At 34.3% G+C, this 23,752-nt stretch overlaps 1 protein-coding gene and 2 pseudogenes across 3 annotated transcripts in view; 1 reads left to right on the forward strand and 2 right to left on the reverse strand.

Annotated features, from left to right (window-relative positions):
* DTNBP1 (dystrobrevin binding protein 1) overlaps positions 1 to 23,752 on the forward strand; it is a 134,689-nt gene that overhangs the window by 53,071 nt on the left and 57,866 nt on the right. For all 3 annotated transcript variants that reach the window (XM_023532259.1, XM_011362873.2, XM_023532260.1), the window contains one exon: positions 9,066 to 9,088. In XM_023532259.1, the coding sequence (XP_023388027.1) occupies positions 9,066 to 9,088 (23 nt within the window). The remainder of the gene's footprint in view (positions 1 to 9,065; positions 9,089 to 23,752) is intronic.
* LOC111741610 lies at positions 3,370 to 3,488 on the reverse strand (annotated as a pseudogene).
* LOC111741630 lies at positions 7,532 to 7,650 on the reverse strand (annotated as a pseudogene).

The raw sequence follows: 23,752 nt of genomic DNA on the forward strand, positions 1-23,752 counted from the left end.
AGCAGGGATCCCCAACCCCCGGGCCGTGGATAGGTACTGGTCAATGGCCTGCTTGGAACCACCACACAGCAGGAGGTGAGCGGCAGACAAGCAGGCAAAGCTTCATCTGTATTTGCAGCCGCTCCCCAGCGCTAGCATCACTGCCTCAGCTCCACCTCAGATCATCAGGCATTAGATTCTCATAGGAGCACCAGTCCCTGGTACCAGAAAGGTTGGGGACCGCTGGTTTGCAGTACTCTTTTCTTGAACTTGTCCTCCCAGTTGGGTAAATGTCATCCTATAAACTGGGGTTCATAAAGGTTTTTGTTTTTAATGGAGACAATGAAAACCCAAAGTATATATTTGCAGTTGAGAGTTGTCAAAACTAAAGATATAGCAGTCTTGAGAAAGGTTTACTGAAATTCAGCAAAACATAATTGTGATTATCCTGGGTTTAAAAAAAAGCTAATCTTTTTTCTGAAGGTAGATTTGTTATAGCATATGCATTATAGTTTACGGAGTTTGTAATAACTTTCAATGTGTTAGAATCAGTTTATTAAATTTGGAATAGTATTTTATATCTTATATGACCCAGTGCCATTTTGGAGTTTATGTTTTCTCATTGGTTACCGTTTTTTCAGGTATGCTTTCAAAAGTTTGAAGTCAGTTATATTCGTCTTCAAGTGAGCATAGCTAAAACCATGGTATGACCTTTTGCTTTTCTCACTTGTCTGGTATTCTTGACGGATTCTAGAGATGGGACAGGCCGGGACATACTTAGCCGTGTGCCCTACCTTCTCTGACATCAGTGACATCAGGGAAAAATTACAGCAAACACAGCAGCAGGAAAATGAGGCGCTCCTCCTCTCTGTGGCAGTCCTTCCTCTTGTTCTCTTGGGCTATGCTCTTGCAAGGTTATGTTGGCCCATTTTTACTGTGGCTAATAAAGTCTTTTCTTGCCTGCCTCCTTCCATTTCTAGTCTTTAGTTCTGGCTCAGAAACTTGGAACTTAATTGTTTCAGTGGGCATGCACTCCTTGGCTACTGGAGAGGTTTTATACTGGATTTCAAAGAGGGACATTTTACCCCAGAATGATCATCATTTTCTTTTCTCTGGAAATTTTATGTCATGTTTTGTTTTATGACCATGTTTACTAATATCGAAGAAGTAAATTATTGTCATATAAAATAACATTACCCCTTTGAGGAAGAGAAAATAGAAGTTGATATATAGCTATCTAGGATTAATTCGGTTAGATGAGAATTTATCAGGATATCAATATTTTGTGCTTTTACATGAATTTTTAAAAATTGAAAAGTATCTTTTAAAATTATACAATAAACATTGGACTGACTTAAGGAAAGTTAAAACACTATTTATTTCATAACTGAACTTTTTAAAAGATTTATTAATTCAGATGAACAGACAAGATACATGGCACACTAAAGTTAAAATGTTACTAGCAAAGAGAATGTATAAAGGTTTTATAATATGAAGACATTGATGGAGACCAGATCCCTGATGTACTTTAAATATTTAATCTATATTTTTCTTAGCTGTAAGTAGCTAAGTCTGTTTTTGCCTTTCTGTCTTCAATGGTCATTTCCTAAGTTCAAGCCCACAACTTTATAGCCTCAGTTATAAAGATAGCCTCCTAATTAGTCTTCTTGTCTATAATTTTGTCCCTTAGACCACTTATATTACTGTTAGAGTGTTCATTTTTTTCCTAAAATGCAGATCTGATTAAGGCTTCTCATCATCCTCAAGATAAAAATTAAGTTATGATGATGTTGTTAATTCAATAACAGTAGCATTTACCGAGCACTTGCTATATACCAGGCACTGTATTTAAACACCTTAGTCTAAATTAACTCATAGAATTCTCAGGATGACCATTTGAGTCACTGTATTCTAGTTTTTACCAATAAGAAAAATGAGACTAGAGGAAAGCAAATAATTTACCAGCCACATACCAGACCAATGTTTTTCACTTGAAAGCCTTTTTATGCCCTTTATATTATACTGTCTCCACACAAAGGTATTAGTACTCTGGGTTTTGGATGCTGTAGAGTCTGAAAAGAATCGGGCTTCTCTCGCTGCATTGACCACTTCAGCAATTATGACTAATTGCTAATCGTGAAAATGTGCAAGCAAGGTTTTTTAGTAGTTGTACCACTGGATCAGCAATGCTATTGGATGTTGGATTATTGATTTTTTTTTTTAATCCACCATTTTCCTACCACCACCTTACATGCCTGTAAGGATATATAGTTTCAGGTAGTGTGGAATGACCGTAGAATGCTGAGATACAGTAGACCACTGCCTTGGTAATGAATGATAGGGTGGGCTTTTTTTTTTTTTTAACGAAGCTGGATAGCCAAATAAAAATTGGATTTAAAAAAATCAGTAATACAAATGTATTAGACTTCTTTTAATAATTTTTTAATAAAAAAATTTGACCAATTAGTTGTTGTGGCCTAGTCACTGGACACTTTTCAGTACATCATGAGAGTAAAGGTATTTAACAGACCTCTTTTTGAAAATCACAAGATGTCTTCAAGAACATGTGGGGTTTTCACTTTAATGTTCACATCAGTGGTGATGGCTTTCAATTTTCAATAGTTTCCCAAAAAGAATGTACTTTCACAGAGCTGGGTGGACCCAGTTGTTGCCCAGAAATTTTGGGGTAGCTCTAAGTTTCATACATATTAGTCTGGTATTCAGTAGACTTGGTGGTTTACTTATGTAACTTCCTGGTGAGGCTAAATATCTTATGTAGGTCACAACTTGCATTCAGATAGGCTATATTTGGCCCTTGAACTGCATTCTGGATGCTAAAGATTACATACACTTGGAGTCAGAGTGAGACGTGACTTTATTTCCAGTCGTGTCACTAGTAACTGGGTTGCTTTTCATCCTTAAGCTCCATTTTCCTCATGTATTAAATGAGGATGATAGTACCTACAATAGGGTATTGTGAGTTATAGGTGATAGTATGTGTAAGGTGTTTTGTGTTACGTGTCAGATACAGTTAGAACTCTAATAAATATTACTTACCCCTGTCTCATCCACCTTTATCCTTCTTTCCTCAACCACTTGCCTCCTCCTTCAAATCAAATAGTTTTCATGGAAAACAAGTCAGAGAAAGTAATTTTCATGCAAATATTGGAGGAATTTGATTCTCAATAACATAGTGCTGCCAGCAACCAGACCATTTCCTAGACTTTGATTATCCTTTTGGGGTCCATTTTTAATTTTTTTTTAATTTTTATTTATTTTTTTTAGGCGAGGCAACACTTGGTTGACCTCTCAGATTGCAAGGACCTTGTCATCTTACAATCGGTTTATTTATCTATTTAATCAATTAATTAATTAATTAATTAATTTTTATGCCTACAGCACCTGATCTTCCTAGGTGGTCTCCCATCCAAGTACTAACCAGGCCTGACCCTGCTTAGCTTCCAAGATCAGACAGGATCAGGCTTGTTCAGGGTGGCATGGCTGTAGACTTGGGGTCCATTTTTTAAATCCCAAATCTTTATTACCATATCATTCAGATTATTTTCAACTTTAAAGGCCAAGATTCTAGGATCCTATCATCTTATTACTTTGTAGGCTGTTCTTGCCTAAAGTAGATAAATACATAAAACTATATTAATAACATGATAAATAAGGACTTACAGGTTTTATGATGAGCTAGCTGCTTTTCAAGAGGTTTGTTTTATAGATAATGTGTTAAAAATGTCTTCTATAACACATACCCTGGGCAGGGTCTGTATAAGAAATAACAACAGGGACTTATAAGATGTAGACAGTTTTGAGAAAATTTACTTCAAGCAGGAAGACCAACTCTCTGTTCCAAATCCCCAACCACCTTCTACTCTTTACCACAAACCCATCAAGCTCGTAAGTACACATTTTCATGACTGTAGAATGCTTGGAAACAAAAGACTTGGTAGTAATGAGGGGTAAATGGTCCTTTGTGAAAGAGGTCTTGTGAGACCTTTCCTCTGAAGAAGCGGTTTAATGGTGATTGAGTCTGTCCATCAGCCATAATGAAGGGCTGCTCTTAAGTGTGTTCTATACAAAAAATATTGCTTACATACTTTAAAAAAATTTTTCCCTAAACATTTTCATGTGTGAAGAAAAATGTTTGAGTTGATTTTGCAGTTGGCATTTTGAATGTAGTGTTTCACCCTGTAGAATCATTGTGCTAGTTTTTTATCATGGCTTTGTCTTAGGGAAACAGTTTGGTAGTTAGAGAAAATGTGTTTCCATCTGTGAGAGGATTGTGTTTGTGGAGATATTTATCCAGTGGTTCCAATCTATTAAGTTTGCATCTGTGTGTCTGATTTAGTTGATTTTTATACATACAGATTTAGTATACTTTTTTCAATATTCCATAAATTTATTTATTAATGTGATGCTGTTTTTTTTTTCAGTCTGCCCTCATCATTCAACCCCTGTAGAGAAAATAATTAAGTCGCTGTTTCACCCTTTGGAAATATTATTAGATTTTGAGTCTGGTGTTATTTCTTGAATCTTTTAGTTTCAGATTTAATAAAATTATGCTAAATTTTATTAAGGCATTTGCTGAATTGAATAAATTTTAAAATATAGTAAAATCTAAAAGAAGGCATTTCAATTCTTTCTACTTATTTGATCTTCTGAAAATATTATTAAACTATTAAAAATAAGGCCTAGATTTTTGAAAATGCAAGTGGCAAACATATTGTTATCAAATAAAATATTATGTGACCAAGTTTTTTTTTTTGTTTTTGTTTTTTTGTAAAGAATAAAATTCTCTATAGTTATATCAAGGGAGCTTCTTTGAAGAGCAGATGTTCTACAGCCACTGTACTTGATAACCATAATTTGCTAACTGTCTTTTGGGTCTGATTCTGTGCACATGTATGAACAGGGCAGATGAGACATGACCTCTGCACTTCAGAAGCTTTGCAGTATAATTGTAGAGATGACACCTGTACGGTAATTACTGCATTACAGTGCACTGCATGAAGTGTTATAACCCTGGTAGTTAAATGTTGTAGGACTTTAGATAAGGGCTTTCGCCAGTTGAGTGTCAAGGTTGTCTTCAAGGTGAACTTGAACACTGTTTTACATTGATTATTGTCAGTACCATTTCTAATAAAATTTGGAGAGTAACCAGACTTAAAGCTCCTGCTTACCTATGACTTTTCACTTAGTTAACTGAGATTATGACATAATGGTTAAGAGTAAAATATCTGCTACATTCTCCATAAATGTTACATATTATCTTCACCATCATCAGTTTTACTTTGCTTAAAAACTCAGTTCAATCTTTGCTCCTCCTGTCAAACCAAAATGTATGAGTTGCTCCTTACTCTTTATTCCTAGAGAATCCTCAGCAAGTCATTACCAGAGCACTAATCTATGACATTGATTTCTAACTGTGGCTTTACTTCTCTTTCTCACCAAAGCCCCTAAGGTGATGGAATGTGTATATCCCAAACCTAGCATTATTCCTACTGCTATTCCTCTCATTATTCCTAGTGTCTAAATTTTTGTCGAATGAATTATTGAACTCAACAAAGCTTACATTCAGTATAAGAAAGTGGATGTTTATACAAGGTTGATGTCAGAGATGATGGAGAGAAACGGATGATTTAATTATATGTTTTGAGATATAATTGACAGGATTTATTGATGGATTGGATTTGGAGAATGATATGGATATGGATAAACCAGAGCTTGAGGAACTTGTTAATACCATTTAGTGAGATGATGGGACCGAAGAAAGAATAGGCTCTGTTTTGCAAATGTTGTTTGAGAAGCCTACTCCACTTTTGAGTAGAGCTATTAAATAGGCAGTTGCATGTGAATCTGGAGCTCAAAGAAGAAATCAAGACAAAATATAAATCAGGAAGTCAGTAGCCTATAGGTGGTATTTAAGGCTACATTGCAAGGTAAAATTGCCTTTTGAGAGAATATAAGTTAAGGAAAGAAGAGGGTCCAGAACCAAATTTGCAGTGTTCAAGCATTTAGTGATCTAGAAGAGGTAGAGAAGCTAAAAAAAGAAATTGAGGAAATAGGGGAAATCGCCAGTTTGATCTAATGCTGCCTAAGGGATTTGGATGAAAAGTGAGAAGTGATCATTGCGTTTGGCAACATGATGATTGTTGGTGAGGTTAATTGTGCAGTGGTAAGATCTGGAAGCCAAATTGGAATGGATTCAAGACTGAATGGGAAGTGAGGGAGTAGAAATCTGTAGGAACTAAATCCTTGAGTAGGCTGTAGGGGAATGGAAATTGTCTTTCAGCATCACCAACCTTAGGTTTCCATCCTTCCAGTTTATATCATCAAGTCCCAAAGTGAACTCATGATGCACTGCCCTCCAAAATCTATTCCTCTTCCTAAGTTTTCTATTATTAATGAATTCACTTTCCTTTCAGTGATCTAGATTAGAACCCTCATGATTGATGTGGTCATCTCCTTCCACTTCTCCCCATATAATCAGTTGCCATGGACTATTGAGTCTTCTCTGTGGCATTTTTCACATTGAACTCCTCCATTTTATTGCCATGGCCACTTATGCTGCTTTTGCCAGACACTAATTAGCTCATCTTCAAACTCATCTAACAGTTTCCAAAATACTCCCTGCTTTTGTTCTCCCCCTTGTCAGTACATCTGTCCATCAGCAGGAATATTTCTCCTAAAACACAGCTTTGCTCATGTCATTCTCCTGCTAAAAATAAAACCAAATTCTTTTTGCTTGTCACTCAGAACCCTCTACCTTTTAAACCTTATCTTCCACTACCTTCTCTTCATTCAGCCTGCTATTCTGAAATATTTGCTGTTTTCTTAAATATATCCTGTAGTGTTTGGCCTCCACACCTTCAGGTTCACTGTTACCTCTGCTTTACATGTCTGTCCTTCCTTTCTCATATAAATCTTCTTTATTTCCTAATGTATATTACCTCTAACAAACTGTGGAGTCTACCTTAAGTATTAGGAAATTTCAAGGCTCTCAGTGCTACTGCTTTACTTTATCAGTTCTTTAAAAATTTCATACTACTGATTTTTATTTTAAACCATAGTTATCTGTACCATCACTACTTCAACCAGTCTTCACTTTTAGGAATAGGGTACAGGAATGATTTACTGTCTGAAGAAAAGTTTCTTGAGAATTTTGCTAACAATTGTAGGTCATGATATTCTGTAAATAGAGGATGCCTACAAAGAGTCTTCTACTAGGCATCTCCTCTTTTCTTAGTAGCAGCTTCCCACTGATTTTGATGAGGCAGCCAGAGGTTGAAAGGTGAGCATGATAACTCCATATGAAAGGCAGTTTTCCTCAACTGGGCAGTTACACATTAATAAAATACAATGGATTCTTTGTTTTATGGTTGTTGGTATTGGGGTGTGGGGGGAGAACAGTGTATGTGAAATTATTATTCTGAGTTTTAGCTTTTTTTTTTATTTTTTATTTTTTAGGCGAGGCAATACTTGGTCGACCTCTCAGATTGCAAGGACCTTGTCATCTTACAATCCCTTATTTTTTATTTTTTTACGCCGACAGCACTTGGTCTTCCTAGGTGGTCTCCCATCCAAGTACTAACCAGGCCTGACCCTGCTTAGCTTCTGAGATCAGACAGGATCGGGCTTGTTCAGGGTGACGTGGCCGTAGACTGAGTTTTAGCTTTTAAATGGGAGTTGCCTTTCAGAAATTTTGCTCACTGCTATATATTCTAAAAGAAGGATAGCAGAAACTGTATAAAGACTGTAGTCATAGAAAAAATTACTCGTCAGAATATTGAATTTAGTAATCTATCATCTTTTCCACCCATAAGTGGCTTTAGGGGGTTGCTAATGTGGGGATATCAGTAAAAAGTAAAATGAAGGTATTTTTTCAAGACATTCTCTTGCGATACATGTTACCCTTCTGTTAGGCATTTCAGCTTTCATCTCATTATTGGAGTATAAAGTAGGCTTTAGGTGTGTTTAATTTCTACCTAGTCTTTTAAGAATGAAGTTGGACTATTGGCTCAAAGGGAAACAATTGCATGATTTTTTCGAAAAGATGAGATTTAAAATAAACATTCTTTTTCTCAGTTAATGAACTGTGATACTGGAGCATTATTATGAAGAATGGTATTTTTAGAAAAAGAAAAGCAGCATAATCACCTGATTTAAGAACTGTCACTGGACTGTCACAAGAGTATTATCTGTTTGACCTTTCTAACCGATTGCCAGTCCTCCCTGCCAGCTGTTAATTGTGGTCAACTATTTTGGATCTTGGGGGATATTGTAATTAGTAGTAAAAGATACTGACTTGAGAATTCAAAATATCTCAATTTCTAGTAAAATAAAAGATAAATGCCTCATATTTTGAGTGGGATAACAAGACTTTATGAAGTAAACTTACCTCCTCAAAATTACTTTTTATTAGTACTAACAATGAGAAAAAAAGTTACAAAATTATAAAGAAAACCTGAAAACAACTTGCTTTGACTTCTTTGTCACAAATGTTTAATGGTTGTTCATCTATTTTCTCTCACTTTCATTTCCCCAGGAAACTTTGTATTTCAGCATCCTTAATCGACACTAACAAAATTACCAACCAGAGGATTTTCTGGAGGCTTGGCCCTCTAGTGTCAGGATGAGCTGTGGACCTCAATCTTTTGATATATGTTTTCCCCTTTCATTTAAAAGGGGAAATAACCACTCTTATTCTGGATAATATTTAATTCAAGATCTTAAAACTCTATTATTTAAAATTGATCAGTGGAGGGAAAATCAAGTGCTTTTATAAACTGATTCTTATATATCCAAGATGGTTCATAGCTGGCATTAAAATGCTCTACGTTTTCTTAAAAAGGTTTCAGCGTTTTAATAGTTTAAATTTTTTGAGTCCTTAATAGGGTAATAGAAAAACAAAATAGTAGCTTAGGCTAATTATATTGGTAATTTCAGTAAAGCATTGATATGTGAACATCTAAAGATACTGGGCATTTAAAGTACATAAATTTTTATTATAGTTTTATTAAGTTTCTCTTGGCAATAGATTATTTTAAATTTACAATTTAATTTTTTTTTTTCTACAGGAAGGAACTTGAAACCTTCAAAGGTAATTTTGTGTTTAATTCTTCACTTTAAAGTGGATGAGAGTTAATTGATGTCAGATGTTCTCTCTTGATGATGATGAAAGTACTTACTCTTTTTCTTTAAATCAGTTTACATCAAGAAAAGTTTGTTTAATACTGTTTTATTTAATCGTAACTGGTTTTGATATTCTTTTAGCTATAACATGTACCAAGTGAGAGTTTTTACTAATGACCATTATAAGTAATATGTTTGGATGGCACAGTGCTAACTTTGAGGTTGAGAAATGTAGTTTAAGAAGATTCTGTACAAAGTCTGGGCCATATGGAGAGGGTATGGTGGTAAAGATAGAGAGCTATGCTGCTGCAATTGACCCCATAGTCACCTTGAACCTACTGAGAGGTTTTCAAAGCTGAGTCCTGCTCTGCCACTATCTTGAAACTTTGGCCAAGTCTTTTAAACATTTTCCAGACTCAGTTTTTGCATCTATAAAATTAAGAGCTGTGAGGAGCTATATTTTCACATGCTGAAAGCTCATACAGTATTGTTTTTCAAATTTAGGGAACTTCTGAAGGCAGAGCACTGAAGAATTGGTCATGTTGACCCTTCCCTTACTGGTCAGGGAAAAACACTAGTGAAAAATAGGGAAAACCACAGACTTTCCAAGCATCTCAAGACCCTTCCAATTTGCTATTTTTCAAATACTCATTAGCAATTAAGTAGTGAAATCACTATTCTCAGAGAGACTCATTTCAATAACCAGAAAGACTTTGAATTACTGCTTAGTGTATTTCATACATAAACTAATATTGACCTTTAGATTTACTGAATGATTAGGATTTTCCAGTATATTATTTACAGCTGAATTGTTTCTTTGTGTGAGCTCTTCGGATGTTTTGGGAAAAAAATGACTAACCTTCAATATAAAAGGTATAAAGGCTTATACTTACTATGACTATAAGTGAACAGACTCGTTTTGGCTAGATTTCTATTTAACTGACTGCAGTTATAGTAAAAGATTAAGTTCATGGCCAGTTTGTTGAGGGAATGTTAAATGATCATGTGGTATATTTTCATGATCATTATTCTTATTTTGTGAACTGTGACTCGTGTACATTATTTTTCATCAGTGGTTAAAAATGAGATTTGAAATTCTCATAAAATGTTCTAGTTCCCTCTCTTAGTCAGCTAGCATCTTTTTATATAATATTAGGAGAAGAAAAAAAATTAAGTTAATACTAAAAGACAGGCAGGGACACTGATTATGCAGAATGTCAACTTGCATCTCAGTGCGGAGGCATTCTTTTTTTTTTTAGTATGACAGTATTCAGAGAAACAGGAGAGGCCAGCAATTTGCAAAAGGTTAGGTAGTGTTGCATATTACTGGGTAGAATAATTCAATTTAAGCCAATATATCTTGTTTATACACACATCTCTAATTATGTACAATATTTAATAGTACATCCAACCCACAGGCCAATTAAAGTTCTCAACTTTGAACAAACCATAAATTGATTATTGCATCATATCAAGCTTTTTTAGTATCAGTATTCATTAAAAATTCTTTCCTCTTGAGTGTTGCACTAATATTTCAAAAGCATGGGTAGCATATTGTAAAAAATTTAACTGCTCTTTCAAGACATTAGTGAAGAAAAATTCCTTCAAATTGTAATAATTTTTTATTTTTTGAACATCATTGTCTTTGCCTTTATTTTTCCTTTATAATAGCCTGTGGGAAAACAAAAGGTATTACTTCCTTCAGTTGTTCTATTCAATTTGTGTTAGTATTTGGAAGCTTTTTTTCTAGGCTGGTGAATAACTAACTATTGGAGACAAAAACACAAAATAACCCTCAAAGTTAGTAATATAGATCAATATCATCCACTAAGTTTTGGATTCTTGCTTCTATGTTCCATTGAGGTTAATGGGTTAGTTCACCTTTCACTTGCGCCACATATAGCTAATCTGTACAATATTATTGAAACTAGTTACTTATTGTTTGTTTCATATTGGTAGCAGGGAGTTTTTGTGTTCTTCAAATATTGCATTCCTTTAAACTTTTTAGTGATAGTCTCTTGAATAATAGACAATAGAAAAGGGAAGGTATGATCTTAAGTCTTAATTTTTTATTTTCCATGGGGAAGGAATTCCATTATTGTAAGCATAGGTAAACAGGCATACCTTGTTTTATTGTGCTTCGCTTCATTGCACTTTGCAGATACTACATTTTTTACAAATTGGAGGTTTGTGGCAACTCTGTCTCAAACAAGTCTGTCGGTGCCATTTTTCCAACAACGTTTGCGCACTTCATGTCTGTGTCACATTTTGGTAATTCTTGCAATATTTCAAACTTTTTCATTATTGTTATATTTGTTATGGCTATCTGAGATCAGTCGGCAGCAATCAATATCAAGGCAAGATCCTCTATTAGGAAAAAGTACAACTCACTGAAGGCTCAAATGATGGTTAACATTTTTTAGCAATAAAGTATTTTTTAAATAAGATGTACATTATTTCCTTATATATAATGCTGTTGCACACTTAATAGACTACAGTATAGCGAACATAACTTTTATGTGCACTGGGAAACCAAAAAATGTGTGTGACTTGCTTTATTGCGATACTTGCTTTCTTGCAGTCATCTGGAAGCAAACCCGCAGTATCTTCGAGGTATGCCTCTAAGGTTTTCATAGTCCTTTAACAACATGAGAAATTGGCCATGAATAGACTTATCTATTATTTAGGGATTATTCATAATTTTTCTACTTTCATTTTAAAAAGATTGTCATTCCATAAATCTTAAAATCACTCTTAAGATTTTAAGTCTAGAAATACTGTGCCACTGAAAGGAGTAGAGGCAAGGAGATCTAGTATTGGATATTGTTCTTACTTCCATAAGATTCCTGACTTAACGTGGTGTTAATAAACAGACTTGCTCTTTAACCTTCAGTTATGAAATTTAACCATTCTCCATTTTCTCTGTAAAACATACAGCCACAGCATGCTGAATGCTCGTGGCTTGTCTGCATGCACATCTAAATATTTTTGTTTCCACCGTTGCATTGACAGCTTACCCAGAGTGAGTTGTATTTGCTTCTGAACTCATTTATACTTGTTACTGTAATATGCAGTTTAATTCTCAGATACAGTGATGAAACTTCAGTGTTAAGGAGAACTGTAAGGAAACTAAGTTCAGTGCTTTGGAAGACTTACTATAAGTAAATAGCTTTAAAATTAGCGTAAAGGGTATAATTAAGAATTAGAAAAGATTTGAGGAAAAATAATAAAAATCCTGAAAGATTTTTCACATCTTAAATTCCTGCTCTTTACACAGATTGTTTCACATCTTAAATTCCTGCTCTGCTTTTAAAAATAGATTGGAAATTTGATCCATTGCAGTACAGGTGGCTCATGAAAGAATTTTCAGATCAGTGAACCTATACTCATAGAATTTACGAATAAAGTACGGTTATATTTTAAATTAAAGCGTTTGTATATATGTTTTTAATAGATTCCTGTATTAACTGCTTTTTAAAAAATTAAATGACCAGCACGGGGTCCAGTTGTATCATATGAGAGAATGTTCTTTATAATCTCCTCCTTAATATAACATCACCCAGCTATGTCAGAAATGTGACTGACAGTGGAAAACATGCTAGGATTTAGGAGTTATCACTATCACGGTGAGAGGATCATTGTGGGAGTATATGGGAAAAGGCAGCTAAGGCTAGCCTGATACAGTGCGATCACATTTAAGGCTTAGCTCTGGAAAGCACTGCCTGAGAGGTCAGAGAAACAGGAGGAAGACCAAGACAATTTAGTGACAAGGAAGGCCGGAGAGGAGAAAGTTTAAAAGAAAAGTGGTCGCCAGTGATATATTTGACAATAAATAGGTAATTGGTGACTTGAAAGAGCTATTTGTAAAAGGAGAATCCAGATTGCATATCAGAAGTATATGAGAAGTTAAGAAGTAAACATTGACATTAACTATTCTTTCATGAATTAAAAGAAAAAAATGAAAAGATAACTTGAGATAGGGTCAGGAGAGAAAGTGAAATCGAGGATGCTCAGTTCGTTAAGATCCTGGAGATGATAGAAAGAAATATTCAGATAGGTTATTCTTGGAAAGGACCCAATGACATCTCTTTCCCTGAGACCTCAGAAAAGGAAAAGGTGGTTGGAAATATGGGGAAAAAGTTGACATGGAAGGAGGAAATAATTTTTTGAGAATCAGCGTTAGGTAAGATAGTCTGAAATTGCAGGACTAGGCTCAGAAGTAGAAATAAAAACCAAAACAAATATGCTTTGGTTAAAACAGAATTGGGGGTGGGAGTAGCAAAAATGATGTATTGGCTTAGATGCCGATGAGAGCATGATTAAAATGATAGTTCATGGAATTGAGACTGGATGGGGAGGCCCTACTAGACCAGTAAAATAAGCAAGATATGAGGTACAGGGGTGGCGTACATCAGAAAGGTGAAGAACACGTAAATAGTTGAGGTGGATTTGTAGTCAAAGAATTTCAGTTTGATATCTTAGAGGTGGAGCAGTTCCCAGTGATGATGAGGACTAAATTTAAGTAAAAATAGAAGTCACAAAATTGAAGAGATCATCTGAATCAGAGCATTCTGAGGAATCTCACTTGTTTGGGTGACTCTCACGTACGGATTATGCATACTGCTGGCTTGGCAACGCTTAACATGTTACAAATCTGGATATGATGATAGATGGTAAACTTGGTAGAGTTTGTTGGTTCAGTTCAAGAGTTAGCTTACCATGTAAGGCAAAACTATTCAGCCACCATTTGGCAGTATTTAAGTGATGGAGACGCAGGTTGAATAATATAACTGTCCTCTATCCTCAAGGATATAAAGAACTATGACAAAGCTTATGGAGCAGAAAGGCAAATGTGCAATTTTAATATAATCTAAAAATATTATAATAGAAATAAGCACGCTAGGGCAGGAGGAATCATCTCTTTGGAGAAAGGCAATAGCAGTTGAGCTGGATCTGAATGATGAGTGCTCACCAGGCCGAAAAGGGTAATAAGGACATTCCAAGAAGAGGAAAGAACATTTGCAAAGATCCAGAGATATTTATTTTATTTCAAGAATTCAAATTGAATTTTAACTTCTTGTTCAATAAGGGAACTACAAATAATTTGTTAGGGCTAAAACATATGGTGTGTGGGCGAAGTAGTGAGGGATGAAATTGAGACGTAGGCAGGGAACAAATGATACACAGCCTTCGATGTCATGCACAACAGTTCAGACTTTTCCCTTTGGGCCAGTGGTCTCCAAAGAGGGATGTGAGGATGCAAAACAATAGGAAAGGAGAGGAAAACTGAAACTTCTGTTTCTTTCTTTTTTATGTCATCATTTTAAATTTTAAATTTTTATGTATATTACATAATAAACTATTAGAGGAATTCATGTATGCGTATGACATATAAAGCTGCACATTTGGGGTACATGTTAAAAGGTTTTGCTCATGGCAGGGTGCATGGTCAAAAGAGTTCAGAAGTTACTGTTGCTGACAGAGACAGAATAGGATTTGCAGAACAGAAAGGATTTTAATTAGGGTGGCAGGGTTACGTTTGCAATTTAGAGCAGGTTTTCTAGAATCATACAGAAGATAGATTGGAAAGAGCAGGTCTAGAGTAAGAGAGATTGGGAAACTATTTAGAATATTCAAATTAAGGCAATGGTAGAATGGAGAGAAAGACACAGATTCAAGAAACTTAAGTGGAATAAAAAGAATTTCCTGACTCTTGTGAGCAGTCTAGAATGACTCCCATATTTCTGGCTAGGGTAGTTTTTTCATTCACAGAGTATGTAATTCAGGTAAAGGAGATTTGGGAGAGAATGGTAGCAAATTCTGTTTTTTTTGGGGGGGGGCAGTAAAAGTGTCAGTTTATTCATGACTGCAGGCAAGTTCCCAATAAATCCACAAAGTTGCATGACTTTTTGGTATTGGCTAAATTGAGAAATACTTTTTTAGAAAAGTTTTATTGCGTAAGATTTATATACCGCAAGATTTATATACTGCAAGATTCATCTATGTATAAGTGTACAATTTAGTGATTTTTAGTAAATTTATAGTTACCATCACCACAGTCCACTTTTAGAACATTTTCGTTACCCATAGTGTTCCTTTCTGCCTGTTTGCATTCGATACCTACTTGCATCCCCAGCACCAGACAATCAATAATCAGTTTCTATCTTTATAAATTTGCTTTTTCTAGACGTTTCATACAAATGCAATCACATAAGATGTAGGCTTTTTTTGTGTCTGGCTCTTTTCACTTAGTATTAAATTTTTGAGGTTCATTCATGTTCTGGCATGTATTAGTAGATTATTCTTTTTAATTGCTGGATTAATATTCCATTGTATGAGTGCACTACATTTTGTTTATCCATTCACCAGTTGATGGACATTTGGATTGCTTCCAGTTTTTGGCTATTGTGAATAATGCTGCTATAAAGTTGCATATACAAGCCTTTTTATGGACATATGTTTCCATTTCTCGGGTATATAGCTAAGACTAGAATTTCTGGATTATATAATAAGTTTATGTTTAACTTTCTGAGAAACTGCCAAACTGTTTTCCGAAATGGCTGTACCATTTTACCTTCCAACCAGCAATGTATGAAAGTTGCAGTTTCTCCTCATCCTTGCCAACACTTAATAATTCTTAATCTAGATATATGATCCTTTTTTTTAATGATCCATTTTGAGTTAGTTTTTGTGTTCATGTGATGTAAGAGTCTTAAGTTTATTTTTTTTACATACTGATATTAAATGGTCTCAGAACTATTTTTTGAAAAGACTGTCTTTTCCCCCACTGAATTGGCTTTGGCATCTTTGCAGAAACCAATGGCCATAAATTTAAGAGTTTATTTCTGGACTCTCAGTTTTATTCCTTAGGACAATTAATTCCACAATACCTGATTACTGTAACTTTGTTGTAGGTTTTAAAATTGGGAAGTCCTCCAACTTTGTTCTTTTTTAAAATCGGTTTGGCCATTTTAGCTCCTTTGCATTTCTGTATGAATTTTAAGATCATTTTCTCTCAGTTTCTACAAAAAAAAATCAGGCTTGGATTTTGATAGGGATAGGGATAGTATGGAATTTTGATAGGGATAGTATGGAATCTATAGATCAATCTGGGAAGAATGGCTTTCTTAACAATACTGAGTCTTCCAATCTACGAACATGGAGTGTGTCTCCATTTATTTAGTTATTTGATTTTTTTCCTCAATGTTTTAAAAATTTTTTTGGTGGACTTATTTTTTATTTTTAAACTTTTTATTAATGAGGTATAATTGACACATCATATTAGTTTCAAGTGTACAACAGAATGATTTGATATTTGTATACAATGCAAAATGATCACCATGATAAGTCTTGTTAACATCCATCACCATACATAGTTACAAAAATTTTTTTATATGATGAAAACTTTTATAGTCACCATGCTGTATATTATAATCCCATGACTTATTTATTTCATAACTGGAAGTTTGTACCTTTTGACCCCCTTCACTCATTTTGCCCACTCCCTACCCCCACCTCTGGCAACCATCGGTCTGTTCTCTATATCCGTGATCTTGCCTTTAAAAAAAAAAAGATTAGATTCTACATGTAAGGGAAATCATGCAGTATCTGTTTCCCCTGTCTGACTTAATGTCACTTAGCAAAATGTCCTTGAGGTCTAGCAGTGTTGTCACAAATGGTAAGATTTCACTCTCTTTTATGGCTGAATAATATTCCATTGTGTGTATATATACCACGTATTCTTTATCCATTCGTCAATTGGTGGACACTTAGGTTGTTTCCATGTCTTGGCTGTGGTAAATAATGCTGCAGTGAATATGGCGATACAGATATCTTTTCAAGTTAGTGTTTCATTTTCTTTGGATAAATACCCAGAAGTGGAATTGCTGGATCATAAGGTAGTTCTATTTTTAATATTTTTACAAACTTCCTTACTGTTTTCCATAGTGGCTGTACCGATTTAAATTCCCACCAACAGAGCACTAAGATTCCCTTTACTTCACATCCTTGCCAACACTTGTTATTTCTTGTCTTTTTGAAAATAGCCATTTTAACAGGTGTTAGGTGATATTCTCATTGTGGTTTTGATTTGCATTTCCCTGATGATTAGTGAAGTTAAGCATCTCTTCATGCACCTGTTAACTATGGAATAATGTCTGTATGTCTTTGGAATAACGTCTATTCAGAGCCTTTGTCCATTTTTAATCGGATTTTGTGTTTTGTCGTTGACTTGTATGAGTTTGTTATATATTTTGCATATTAATTCCTTATGAGATATATAATTCGTAAACATTTTCTTACATTCAGTAGGTTGCCTTTTCATTTTGATGGTTTCTTTTGCTTGCAGAACCTTTTTAGTTTATGTAGTCCCACTTGTTTATTTTTGCTTTTGTTGACTTTGCTTTTGGAGTCAGATTCAAAATATCTTTGCTAAGACTGATGTCAAGGAGATTACCACCTATGTTTTCTTCTAGGAAGTTTGTGGTTTCAGGTGTTACATTCAAGTCTTTAATCCATTGTGAGTAAATTTCTGTGTCTGGTGTAATATCTTGGTCTAGTTTCATTCTTTTGCATGTAGATGTCTAGTTTTTCTAACACATTTATTATCCTTTCCCCGTTGTATATTCTTGGCTCCTTTATGGTAAATTAATTGACCATCTCTACATATGGGTTTATCCCTGTGCTCTCTGTTCCATGATCTGTGTTTCTGTTTTTATGTCAATACTGTACTTTTTGGAATGCTATAGCTTTAAAATGTAGTGTGAAATAAGGGAGTGTGATACCTACAGGTTATTCTTCTTTCTCAAGTTTGCTTTTTTTTGCGGGGAGGGAGTGGTGGTGGTGGCTATTCATTTATTTTTAATCGAGATATAATTGATATATAACTTTTTATATTAGTTTCAGCAGATATACAACATAATGATTCAGTATTTGTATACACTGAGAAATGATCACCACAATAAGGCTAGTGACCATCCATCACCATACATAGTTAAAAAATTCAAGATGGTTTTGTCTTTGGGGACTTTGTGATTCCATACAAATTTTAGGATTGTTAGTTCTATTTCTGTGAAAAAAGCCATTAGGATTTTGATAGAGATTACATTAAACATTTTAACAATATTAATGTTTCCAGTCCATGAGCATGGAATGTCTTTCCATTTTTCGATTTTTCTTTAATTTCTTTCATTAACGTTGTGTAGTTTTCAATGTACAGATCTTTCACCGCCTTGGTTAAGTTTATTCATAAGTATTCTTTTTGATGCAATTGTAAATATATTGTTTTTGTAATTTCTCTTCCTGATAGTTCGTTATATACAGATTTTTGTATATTAATTTTTTATGCTGCAACTTTACTAAATTTAACAGTTTTAGGGTTTTCCTTAAATATTTTATTCTTGTTGAGTGAATTCTGTCTTGAGCATATTTAATTTAAAGTGTCTATGAAACATTAGGGTAGAAGTGTCCAGTGGACTGTTTGACCTCAGGAGGAAGATCTGAACTAGATTTGGGAGTAGTCACCATATAGGTGGAACTGGAAGCCTTGGGTTTGGGTGAAGTCGCCCATGAAGAGCAAGCAGGATAAAAAGAGATGAATGGATTGAAATCTAGGAATCACTAGCATTCACTGGATAGGCATAAGGAGAGACCGATTGCTTAACAGTGGAGGCTGAGAACAATCAGCCACAGAGGCTAGAGGCTAAGTGTGTCACTAAGCTGAGAACATTTCAAGGACTTGCCAGAGAAGGATGTAATATCGTAGAGAGGGAAGTGAAATATAGTCTGAGGAGGGTCATTTAATTTGGTAATTAAAAGCTAATTGGTGATGTTATTGGAAACAAGTTAGCAGCATGGGCGTGTGGATATGGGGCAGGGTGGAAACCATATGGAGGAGGATTAGGAAATTGAGTGGGCTATTCTGCCTTATTTGCCACTGTGACCATGGGTGCTTGGTACATTGGTACTTAGTAAATATTTGAATGAATGAGAAAGTAGAAACAATGCTTTCAAAAGTTAAAGCTTGGGGAAAGAAAGGAGTTAGAAGAGAAGGGTTGGTTGCCTTGAAGAGAGGAATGTTTTTTTAATTTATGAGAAACATGCATACCTTTTGTATGAAAAGAGACTAGAGAGAGAAGCCGAACATGAGTGAAAGTGACTGATGAAGCTGTGATTCAGAATGCACCAGAGGGAGTGGGATTTAGAGCATATTATTTTGAAACAGGAAAAGACTGTTGACAAGTGTTTGTAAGTGTTGGAATTGTGATGATTTAAGATACTTATTAAAAATATATAGGACATTCCAAGCCACTGGTTAATGTTGCTAAATTTGAAGGAACCTTTAGGCTAAAGCTATGTTAAAAATGAAATAGGGAGACATTTAAAGATATCTTATGTGTTTAGAAATGAATTATATTCTTAATCGTTATTACTTTTAGACAGCAAGTTTTATTTTCTCTTTTGGTATGTTACTAATGCATCTTTGTGCCTAGATGACAAATTCAGATGGATTTGGTATATTTTCAGCCCTCCCCCCAGTTTGAACAGCATTTGGTACGGCCCCAGATCTGTGCATACATCTTTGCACACCAGAGCCCTGAGAGCTTGCATTTGGCTTTTATAGAGGCACTAGATTCTGATATTTGTCTCTTTAAGCCATCAGCAGAAAACTAACAGGCTTAATACAGTTTATCTGGAAAAACCTGCTTCTGCCCTCAGCCTCACTTCCTTTGTTCTATATCCCAGAAGATGCACATCAGGGGAGCTGCCTGATAACTGGAGGTTCCACCTGACCAGCACTGAGCTTCTGTTTTCTTGTTCAGTTCTCATATCCATGTCATCTCCAGGACTCAAGGAAAATAGACAGAGGAATGCCTGTAGGTGGAACTTTATGTTTTTTCTTCACTGCTTTTCTTTAAAATTTTACCTCCGTGCTTGGGTACATTGCAGTATTTGCATGGTATGCAGATGATATATTATTAAAAAGCTGAAATTAAATTTCAATTTGATCTGAACCTACAAGCAGTACATTTTAATGCGATCATTATTTGTTTCTATATGTTACCAAGAAGAAATAATTGCTAAATTAATACCCAAAACAAGTAAAAAATGTTGCATGGAAATCTAGGACTTTTGCTTTTAATAATATTGTGTCTTATCGTCCATTGGGTGAAATTCACCAGACAGTCATGTTTATGAGGCAGCATTTATATTAAAAGATAATATGAAATACCAAGAAAGTATTGCCAGCAGTTAGAATAATGAGTGCAACTCCTATGGTGCAGCTCCATAAAATGAATTCAGCATTCCTTGCTGCTAGTATGTTTATTTTCTGAGAAGCAGTTAATATAGTTAAATATGTGAGTTCTATTCAATAACAGTGTAAAATTAAAATTCATTCCATGCTACTGTATGGGTTCATCTAAAATGGCTGATTTTCCAAGTCTATTTTGAAAATATCATAATGCTTCATACAGATTAAAAAACATATATTCTTTTTGTAATTGTACACAACTTCAGTGCACCCTTATCACCTGTTGGCTAGGGACCATGGTTGTAGTGATGTCTATCTATGGCATTTTAATAAATATATATGCAAGGATATTGAACTTGTAAAATTTACTGCAAAAATTATGCCTTAAAAATTAATTGGTGGCTTTTTTTTGTTAAGTAATTTATTATTCTACCTATGGAGAGAACAGGAATAATTTTAAATAATTACCACATTTTTTAAAACTCCATATTATACTTTTAAGGTGTTATGACATGTTATATATCATGGCCTTTCAGGATAGAATAGAAGCCCATTTGTTTTCAAAGGAAAAAAATGAAAGAAGTGCATGTTATCCTTAATCTTATTCTATCTTGATCATTCTGCTTTTGAGATCACAAATTAGAATAAGGTACATCAAACTTGAATTAAAGGGAAAGTTTCTTCTTTCTCTTCCTCTCTCGTATTCTCATCTTTTGTATAGTAGAGCAAAACCCTTCAAGCTTTTTAAGCTTACATAGACATATTAACTGAAGCAAAGTGATAGCTCAGTAATTCATTATAACATTGGAGCATTAATGGAATGAAATTCTAACGAGGTATTACCACATTCTTGTTCATTATTTATTAAGTTTTCAGGAGTAAACTGGTAAGAATGGAGGAAGTGGGAACTTTAATGTTTATTTTTAAGGAATGTATAGTACATTACATTTTCTTTTCTCTCAGTCATGCTGTCTTAACATTGTGGTCCTAATCGTAAAGATTTGAATATAGTATAATCTGGTATTAAACAAAAGTTTTTAATTATTCATTTGAGATATTACTCCTTGAGAATCTTGATTTGTTAGTGAATACTAGCAAGATTTGTTTAAGTATCTGCTCTTCTTTCTTTTTCCATGTCAGTATGTATACATGTATATTCTTTTTTAAAAAGCTGGTTTATATCATAGAACTTGGTGTTTAAATAAAGTTAGTACAGAAATATTTATATCCTGTCTGTTAATTTTGGTTCTAAGACAGTTTATTTTAAGACCTGGTTGATTCTTTATTCTAATACCCTGTCATAAGATGTTATATTATGGCATGACCTAGAACTCTCTTAAGATGAGGTTTTATATTGAAGGAGAATTGGAATTCTAACAGCTTGTTGCGATATTTACACAATAGGAGAGCCTTGAGATTAGGGTTATGATCCTAAAATGTTACCTTTCTATGCTTTCTTATAATTATATACACTACTATATAATCAGTAATTATAGCAATAGAGTATTTTAGAAGTATATCAGGACAACTTTTTGTTGTGTATCATATATGTTTGCTATCATGCATAAATACAGCTATTCTGTTTCATTACCTCTTTGCAGGAACATGGTATAAATTTGACAGCAAAAATTACACCTTTCAGAAAATTAAATTCCAGTACCACAAAAAGGAGTATTCAATGAAAATTTTACCTGTCAGGCTCAAACAGAGATTTTTATCTGTTGAATTCATGTGGAGCTTCATGGTTTTGTCTGTTTTTTAGAGGTTTGTGCTGCAAAATAGCCCATGGGATATTGTAGCTCTGCTGATTAAATTATTTCGGGCAGGTGGTGAAGTTAGCACCTTCTCTGAAGAGTAATATTTGCTTGGTGATTTCTAAAGACTTTTAGGGCAAGAGAGAAGTCAAGTGGCCAGCTGAGTCCTAAACTGCTCTCTTCTACTTAAATAATCATCTGGCTTTCCTTGTAGAGGTATGCCCATACCACAAATAAAAGTATATATATGAAATATGGTTTATTTGACGATAATTGAGAAATAAAACATCATTTATCCTAATATAAGGGAAATAACTAAAGAAATATTGGAACAATACTGAGATGTTTAATTCACTTTTCTATTCTTCTGAACATCTATTTAAAGTATTTGTATAAGGCAACAAAGATTAGTATAGGGAACTTAACTAATATGCTATTCACTTTCAAGTCTCTAATTTTGAAAACTTATGAAAATTACAGTAGTTGTAGATAAGATAGAATCGAATAGTCAGAAACGTACTGTGTGAGGATAACTCATCAGTTCCAGTTACATTTACTTTTAGTTGAAAGTAAAAATATGTGTAATAAGAATTGTCACAGTAATTTCAATGATGCAATCAAAGCATAAACAATATTTGAATATGCAAAGTTGCCATCAAAATTTTTTTTTCCCCATTTAGTAAAATTAGCATAGTACAGAATACCAGTGGTACCATTATAGTGTACAGGATTATGAGTATAATCGTGTTATTTTTATTAAAAGTATAAGAGAAAAGAAGGTAATTACTACTTACTAAGCATCCACAATATGCTAGGAGTGTGCTTTACATATCATAGTTAGCACCACAGCATCTCAACTGGTATCTGTAACCTTCGTGAGATGAGAAAATTAAGACCCAGAGAAGTTAAACAAGTCACCACCTAGCCAGGGAACATTTGAATAGGGATTTAAACTGATGAATGTCTGTCTGCCCTCAAAACTGTTTTTCTCACTTCGCCACAATGATTCCTGTGAAGTGTTGAAAAATAAACAAGATTTAGACTAATTTTCTGTTCCTGTATTTTGTTTTCTTTATGTATTGCATTTACATCTAATGCCTTTCTCCTATTCTTTTTCTGTAGCAGATAAATTTAAATTCAAACTTAAGTAGCTGGGGAGCTTACTCAGATTTCATCTTTAGTTCCATTTTAACTACTTACAGGTCTTGCTATATAGCTTTCTTTCAGTTATACCTCACTGTTTTAAAGACAAATAACAAACCAAACACCAGTGTTAAAAAATACAAACTTGATTAATGTTACAGAACTCAGGAAAGATTCCTCTGAATTTGGTATGTGAGTCGAGGGTCAAAACAAGACTGAAAGAAAGACTATAAGACTGCCTTCCCCACACTGCCTGAATCTGACATGAAATCTGACTATTTCTAATTCAGATAATAATTTTTGCATAGCAGTCTTAAAAGAATTTCAGACAGTGTCTCCTTTTTCTACTTTTAGAATCATATCTTAGAAAAACTTTTAATCATCTAATCCAACATCCTATCCTACTTAGAATCCCTTTTTGGCCAATTCTGAAGGATATTTATCCAGTTCGTTGAAGAGTACTCAGAGTCTTAGTTTCCTCAGC

This window comes from Pteropus vampyrus, unplaced genomic scaffold (genome assembly GCF_000151845.1).
Source record: "Pteropus vampyrus isolate Shadow unplaced genomic scaffold, Pvam_2.0 Scaffold80, whole genome shotgun sequence".
Taxonomy (NCBI): Eukaryota; Metazoa; Chordata; class Mammalia; order Chiroptera; family Pteropodidae; genus Pteropus; species Pteropus vampyrus.